This window comes from Gossypium raimondii, chromosome 7 (assembly GCF_025698545.1).
Source record: "Gossypium raimondii isolate GPD5lz chromosome 7, ASM2569854v1, whole genome shotgun sequence".
In the NCBI taxonomy this organism is placed as follows: Eukaryota; Viridiplantae; Streptophyta; class Magnoliopsida; order Malvales; family Malvaceae; genus Gossypium; species Gossypium raimondii.
Window position 1 is genome coordinate 51,544,872 of NC_068571.1, and position 8,489 is coordinate 51,553,360.

The 8,489-nt window shown below is 30.8% G+C and overlaps 1 protein-coding gene across 1 annotated transcript; it reads right to left on the bottom strand.

The window, feature by feature from the left end:
• Window positions 1–3,718: 3,718 nt before the first annotated feature.
• Window positions 3,719–5,086, bottom strand: LOC105801260 (transcription factor MYB123). Its single transcript, XM_012632600.2, has 3 exons — window positions 4,762–5,086; window positions 4,543–4,672; window positions 3,719–4,456 (listed from the first exon to the last, which is right to left on the bottom strand). Exons 1-3 carry the CDS (start codon window positions 4,892–4,894, stop codon window positions 3,904–3,906), a joined length of 816 nt encoding a protein of 271 aa, XP_012488054.1. The 5' UTR covers window positions 4,895–5,086; the 3' UTR covers window positions 3,719–3,903.
• Between the last annotated feature and the right edge of the window lie 3,403 nt (window positions 5,087–8,489).

The following is an 8,489-nucleotide window of genomic DNA, read 5'->3' on the forward strand; positions in this document are numbered from 1 at the left end:
GTCGTTTGTGGCATGCATGGAGTCTACCTAAAACGTCATTTCAATGAACAGTAACCGTATCTTATAAATACCCGATTCCCCTCACCGAGAGAACACACAGCTAAACGCTCAACAAACATGAATTTTCATAAACTATTATTAAGTATATTGTAAGTAAAAATTAAAAAAAATTATATAAGTATAATTAAAATGATGTTTTTATTGTTATTGTTTAATATATTATAAAGAGATATGAGAATATCTTAAGTTTACTCGTGAGGTTATTTTATACGAAAAAATAATAATAATCCTTTTATTAACTATTTATAGTATTTAAAAAATAATAAGGGTTAATATACCATTTATTATCTATTTGGTTTCAATATTTAATTTGGTATCTATATTTAGCATCAATATTCAGTTTGGTACCCAAACCAAACAACATCATATGACCCAATAAATATTTGACATGTGCGCTCTAGTAAAAAAAATTCGTATTTAATCGTGACAAAAGAAAAACTTAAGTACCAATTTGAACATTAAATTGTCAAACTTAGGCAGGGATGGATCCAATATTTTACACTAAGGGGGCAAAATTACTTCTAAATCCGAATGACCTTTTTACTAACGTAAACAATTGTCAATTCTTCTCGGATACTTTTTTTTCTTATCAAACAAATCAATTTAATATTTTTTAAAAAGCATGGACGATTTAACTGTAAAAAAAATTAAAAGAAAAAAATTGCACTATATAAAATTAAAAATTTCTTTCCAATATGCAAAAAAGAACAACTAATACTATACTAAAAATTTTGTAAATATCATTATAATAAAAAACATAATTTATGCAAAAATATTTACCGAGAGGTCTTTTGTGTAAGGAGCCGAGAGGAAGATAATTTGTATTTTTTTTACTCTGTGCTTTCAGTCTCGGCATCAAACTCCTTTCTTTTTCTCTCTCCAGTGTCGGCACCTTACAAGAGGAAGATAATTATTTAACAAGACATACAAATCAAACTACAAGAAAGACACTAGCCTAATATGTATGGGTATGGGTCAAATCAATTAATTATGAAATTGGGCTTTAAAGTTTGATTATTATTATTAAATTTATATAATTAAAAGTTAAAAAATATTTTATTAATATAAAGTATAACTTTATGGCATAAGGGGCGAATGTTTTACAACGTGGACATCAAATCTAAAAGACATGATAATTTATATATGAAATTCCAAAAATTGAGATCCATCCCAGATATCAAATTAAATATTAAAGACACAAAAGCATGCAAAATAATTGAAGGGAAAAAGGAGGTTGATAAATTTATATTTTACTCCTTTTATACGTTTAAGCGAGGTGCATGCATGGGTAAATCTAACAATCTCCTCACCAAAAAGTAGGGGCTGAATTATAGGTAGCAGTTACTGTTGTGATCTATCCCCACGGTTTGTAGGTTGATATTAATAAAATAAATAACGTGATGTAATTAGCTGTCACATCATCAACATCTTCAACAATATATTTAAACTTTTAACCTAAATCTGGAGTGTTTTAAGGATTCCCATCTAACGGTCAAATTCCATCTACCAACACATGTCTGTTACCTAACTTGACATTTTGGGGTCACATGTCACAACTGTGTGTTTTCTTGGTATAAATTTGAAAATTAGACAAGATTTATAAACACTATATAGTTAATAAGAGATTAAAATATTATTTTAGTTGTTCATCATTGTCCTTGTTAGGTCATGGGGAAGCACTTGTGAACTTCCAACTCACAAAATTTCAATATCATTTAACTTTTCTAAAATTTAAAATCTAAAATCACTTCAACTATATAAATATATATATATATATATATGAGGTAATAAGATCAACCCTCAATTATTTTCCCATTTTAGGCAACGACGTGAATGTTTACATCATTTATTAACTTCGTATCCACAAAATTTAAAATCTGAATTTACTCAAACTATATATATATATATATATATATATATATATATATGAGGTAATAAGAGTTTGATAAGCCATAAAAGTAACATATTTTTAATCCCATTCTTGATGTGTTTTTGGATGATTTATCATGTAAATTAGTGAATTTGATGCTCCTAATCCTTTAAATCTATGTTTCTATACTTAGGTGAGCATAGGGAAGTGAAAGGAGCGAAAAACGGGCCAAAATCGGACAAAAAGAGTTGTTTTCAAGATCCACATGACCTGGGCATTTCCACACGGGCTGGGCAAACGCCCGTGTGGGCCACACGTCCACGCGCCAGCCCGTGTCGATTTCGCACCCTGTTTCTCTTTTACGCGAAAAAACCCATTTTTTAGGGTTTATGAGCATTCTAAAGTTTATAAATACATATTAGAAGAGGATATAAGGGGGCACATAGAGAAGAATAAAGAAAAGACTCGAAGAAAGCCACTGGATTCAACTCAGAAGCGGATCTCCTTCAAGATTGAATTGAAGATCTCCATTCAATTTCCTTAGAAGTTTTATTGGGTTTCTTTATGTCTTGTTGTTATCCTAACTTTGAGATGGTTTTATTCCAAATTATGAACTAAATTCTCTAGATACCTATAGGGAAGATGAAACCTATGATGAATCTTATTATTTGATTTCTGAGTTATATGATAAATACTTGATTCTTGTTCTCAATTATGTATGTTTATTTCATGTTTTAGTATTTTCAAGATATTAATTCATGCTTAATGTGCTTAATTAGTGGAGCAAAAGTCTCTGTTTAAGAGTAGATCTAGTATAATTGAGTGGAGTTGCATGCAATCCTAGAAATAGGACAACATAAATCTACCAAATAAGAGTCAAATCTAATAGGAAAATCTATAGATCGAGTTAATGCGACAATAGGGGCTTTAATTAGAAAGAGATTTCAATTAATCAACCTAAAGTCAGTTGTTCTTACTCTCGAAAGAGATATTAACATAATTTAGGGATTTCTACGGATCAAGGCGCAAGCGAATAAATCGTTTAATTCAGATTCATAATAATAAATGGAGTATAGGTGGATTCTTTCCTGGGTATTGTCTCTCTCATTGGTACATTCAATTATTTTCCTATTTTATTATCTGTTATGTTCTTAGTTAAATTAGTTTAGTAATTTTAGAATAAAAACAATCACTTCAATTTATAGGCTAAATAATAGAAAAACCGAAGAAGAAATGAACAAATTATATATGGTTCTTAACTCTTTCAACTTAAATGGTGGTGCCAAAATATAAAAACTGGAGCATATTCATGAATAAAATTGTGTAGGTGAAATGAAGTTGCCTTATTAGCATTCCGTCGAATTCACTGTAAATGCAGAAACTCCTTTTTCAACCAAGTTTCAAAGCTAAAAAAAATTAAAATTAAAAAAGTTGAAAGAGGATAAAAACTGAAGAGATAATTAAGCCATTTTAAAATATAAAATGACCCAGAATTCATAGCCACTAATATTCTCGTAGGAACAAATCAATGATGCATGCTTGAGAATTGAGATTGTTTTTGTATTAGACATTTTTCCACATGCAATTTTCTTTTTGTCCCCTACCTTATTAGGAGGCAAATTTTCCAAGTAACTACAGCCTACACACTGTTTTGGTTGCATGTGTTATTTTTTGGGTTAATTCCATGACAAGTCCTTTAATTACAGATCAAATTTTAAATCCATCTTTAAACTTTAAAATATTTTAATCAAAGATCAAACGAAGGAATGAGGTTAAAAACAAGAATGGTAGCATTAACCAGACACGTGGATGAGTTATTTATTTTTCAACACCCAAAATTACAGTAATTTTGTCATAACATGCAACCTTCCAACAAGCAAAAAGAAGCATTTTTTTTTTCTAATCTTAAGAAAAAAAGATATACGGTGAAATGATTGCATTTATTTTTCACTGTAGCAGTACTGATATTCGTATCATGGCCATTCATCAGTGTCAAGCAAAAAGGCCAATGATTCCAAATCAGTGGCACCATTGTCATCAAGACAAGGACATGTAGACCAATCCTTAAGCATTGCCTCACCCAACGGAAAGTGCTGCTGCATAGGATTCTCCTCAAATTCTCCACCATCGTGTGATTTCAACAGTTCATTGATCTCGAAGCTCAACAAATTTGAGCCGCCATCACTGTACAATGACTCAAGCATTTGAATTCCATTGTGAGCTTCAATTGTTGAAATACCACCACCCATTTCTTCATTATTATTTGTATAGTGATGTTGACCATGTTGATGAGTTGCAGGTGGTTGTAATGGGACCATCACCTTGCTGCTACACCTAATAGCTTTAGTTCGAATCACTTCGATTTTGGTTGAACTTTTCGAGGGTTTATTGAGCCTAGACTCGGTTGGTATCGTTTTAGCTTCAATGGATGCTTGAGCTTTAGCTCTCTTACCTAAAGTAGTGTTCCAGTAGTTCTTGATTTCATTGTCTGTTCGCCCGGGTAGCCTTCCAGCTATTAAAGACCATCTGCGAGTTCATACACTTTAAACAAGGTCTCGAGTTTACTAAGCTGAAAGGGGAGAGAGAGACAGAGAGAGAGAGAGATTACATACCTGTTGCCAAGAAGATTATGGAGTCTTATAATGAGTTCTTCTTCATCATGAGAGATGTTGCCTCTTTTAATATCTGGTCTAAGATAATTCAGCCATCTAAGTCTGCAACTTTTGCCACATCTCTTCAAACCTGCATTTTGGGGGATATAAACCATCAAAAGGCATGAAATGAAAAGCATAATTACAATAATTTCACTTTGGGGTTTTATATATATATACCAGCTCTCTTGGGGAGGTTTCTCCATTTGCCTTCACCATGAACATGAATATATGATGTAAGTATTTTATCTTCTAAAGCAGTCCAAGCTCCTTTGTTGAGTCCTTCCTTGGAGCAACATGGACTCCTTCCCATATTTCTCCTAATCTCTCTCTCTCTCTCTTTTTCTCACTGTCTCCCTCTATTTATAAACCCATAAAAATGGAAGATGACCCCATGCATCAACTTAAAAAGACTTCAAGTTGCAAAGCAAATTATTAATACATGTGTGTGTGTGTGTATATATATACATGGTTAGGCTTCAAAAATTGGAAATACTAAAATCTATATATGAAGAAATAATGTGTATGTTTGTAGTCTTAATCAAAAAGAAATGTATGGTAATAAAATATTGTGTAGCAAGTTGACATGAATAATGCTTTAGAAAAAGCCTATAATTTATGGGTTATGATGTATGTGGAGCAGTGTGTATGGCAAGTGGCAAAAGAAGGTAACACATGCTCTGTTATGTGTGTGTTGGTGTGTTCTTAAAATTTGGTTTAAGAAAAAAAAAGTGTAGAATGTGAAGTCTCATATACAATTTGTCAGTTTCTGTTTTCGGCAGCCTAGTATTTGTCACTGTAGTGGGCATTTTACATTCAATTTCCATTGCAGAACCTTGTTCTACCTTTGTTTTCTTGCCCGAGAAAGTGGAAGGAATTTTCCCATTCAACATGAAGGAAAAGAAAAAAAAAAAAAAAGAAGAAGAGTTTTTACCTTATGTTTGCTTCTTTGTTTCAAACAGGGTTATTTCTAGGGGTAAATTGCATCTAAGGCCATTAAACTGTTAGTAAATTTATGTTTTGGTCGATCAACTTCAAAAACTTATAAAATGGTCATTGAATTATTCAAAAAAATTTATTTAAGTTACTTGATTGTTAAAATCTCTACTATATGGCCTTCTCTATATGCACTGCCTGTACCAATCGAAAGCTCTCGTTCCTCTTCTCTTACACTGTTCAAATTTTTTTCATGAAACAACTTTAAATGTCACGAATATGCTACAAAAATCCAAACAGCTTTCTTCTTCGATTTTCGACACTTATAACTATCAGATCGACTTGGATCTAAAGTATATTCTTCTAGTCGTTGATGAATACTGACCTACTGTACTAATTGTCAAATCATTGTTGGAGCTCTCACTTAACAATCCAGTAACTTAAAAACTTTCGAATAGTTCAGTGACTTAAATTAAAACTTTCGAATGATTTAGTAACCATTTTATAATTTTTTAAAGTTGAGTATGATTAAAACATGAACTTACTAATAGATCAATGACATCATGTGTAATTACCCTTTTTTTTCTATTTATTTAGATAGGCTATTATATTTTCATTATACAAAAAACAAACCTTAAATTTTAATTGGTTTTCAAAGATGCCCTTAAATTTTGATTGGAGCCCGAATAAGCTCTTATCTTGTTCTTGTTCTTTATATAAAAATTGTGGATGTCCTACTACAACATCTCATTACATGTTTAAAATCATTTGTGATATAAAAATTCTAGCCATTGTTTGGCACTCTATTTTTTTTTAAAAAGTCATTTTAATTTTTCTCCTCTTGTTAATGTGGCATGCACGTGTATTGCCATGTAAGCAATTCATTTTTTAAAAATTTTAAAAATTCAAAAAAAATCAAAAACTTATTTTTAAAAAAGTAAAAAATATTAAAATTATATTTTTTAAATATTTTTAAAAATTAATTAATTACTAACGTGACATACACATGGATTGTCACATGGATGCCATGCCAACAAAATTAACATACATTAACTTTTCTATCCATTTTGGGATAATTTGACAAACAATGCGAAGGCCAAATAAATTGTTATGTCAAAATTTTAATATCATTGTTCGACTTTTAAGTTCATTTTTTTATGCAATACAACGATCTTAATTTTTTTCATTAAATTAAAACTATAATTAAATTAAATTAAATCTATATTATATTGAAGCATAGTTATTGACCTTGACTTCTCATCTAAATAAATTAATTTTATAATAAGATTTTAAGTTTCATCAATATTAAAATATAACAATTTTGAATTTATGTGTGTGGTTGAACTGCATGTTGCCCCCAACAATTTTGAACTGATAGGAAAATTTTAAAAGTATCAAAATTAATGTTTTTGTTAAATGGGTAATGAAAGTTAACAAACAAATCACCAAACTGTAACAAACCAATAACGATGGCGACTATTCTATAACTTAACATCATTTTAATTAAAGTTGTGTGTGGTTGAGAGGTTTGGTTGCCCTAAGAAATTAGGGAAGGTTAGAACCTCGAACTAATGGAGAGATCGATTTGACATGTACAATTAAGACTCAAATAATTTGCAAGTAAGTTTTTGTTCTTTACCTATTAATTACAACATTACATAATCATGGAGTCATTCTACTATAGTACCACGATTAAACTCTCCCTTATTATATATCATAATGAAAGTCACTTATTAAGTGCTCGTCCAATGATTTTGTAATAAATGTGTTTAACCTCATAGGATATTCTTAATCTCTTTAGGATAAATCTTTTCTCCAATATAATTTTATCTTCCTTCATAAAAAGTCAATTACTAATAAATAGTAATTAAATCAATTATCTCTAAGACAAATTATCTGTGACCACAATACTTTTCATCCATGCCCCCACAAGAAATTATCAAAATCTTTAGTAGCTATCATTCCCTTAAACGCCTTGGGCTTTATGACTTCAATCTAGTGCTTTGGCATGGCTTCGAGTACGTCCCCCCCCCCACAGTTGCTTTGGATGTTGTGAGGTCTCCCTTAAGTTCCTCGAGTTCCTTCATTAAGGCTTGTTGCCATAGCCTCTAGCGTATCAGTCTGTTAGGCAAGTATGCCTATGGTCTCCAAAAAGGCCCCTTGAACCTCCCCCTTAAGCCCCTCTCCTGTTGACTCGAGCACCTTGACACGCCCCTCAATGACTTTTATGTTGGTAACGAGTTAAACAAATTCAACTCAACCTTTACCATATGGGTCTCAACAGTCACTAATAGGTTTCTAGAGCTCTCCCTTGGTTATCACATAGGCTTCGTCCTCTTGGTGTCTTACCTTCGATTGGGACATCATCGCATTATCATCATTGAGCAAAGTAGTTGTCACATGCTTGTACTTTTGATGAGTAATTGTGTGGCCTTGAACAAGTTATCACATGATTTTTATTTTTTATATAATTATAATTATATTTTTTTTATAATTTTAATAATTTTAGTTTTTTTTAACTTATTGTTAAGAAAAATTCTAAAAGTATCCAAATATTAATTTAGCTATAGTTCAAGGCTTAATTAGTTACTAGCCCTTTGAGTTAATGTGCCATGTCATCATTTCGCTAAAGGATAATGAAAGTTAACGAATAAGTAACCAAAATGTAATAACCCAATAGTATTAGTGGTTATTATGCAACTTTTGAAACTTAGGTTATCAAAACGTAATTTTAATAAAAGTTTAGTGGTCATTAATGTAATTTACCCCAATAAAAATAAAAAAATTAAAATTGAGAGCATAAATGTTAGTAAAACGTTCTTCTCATCTTTAGACAAAGATAGCTTAAAAGATGACAAAAGAAAGAATTTTATTTGAATTTTCAATTAATGTGATTGAAACATGTAGGAGAAGTTAATATTTAAAGAAATAAGTCTCATGTTTATAATAGATAAAAATAGAAAAGTTATATT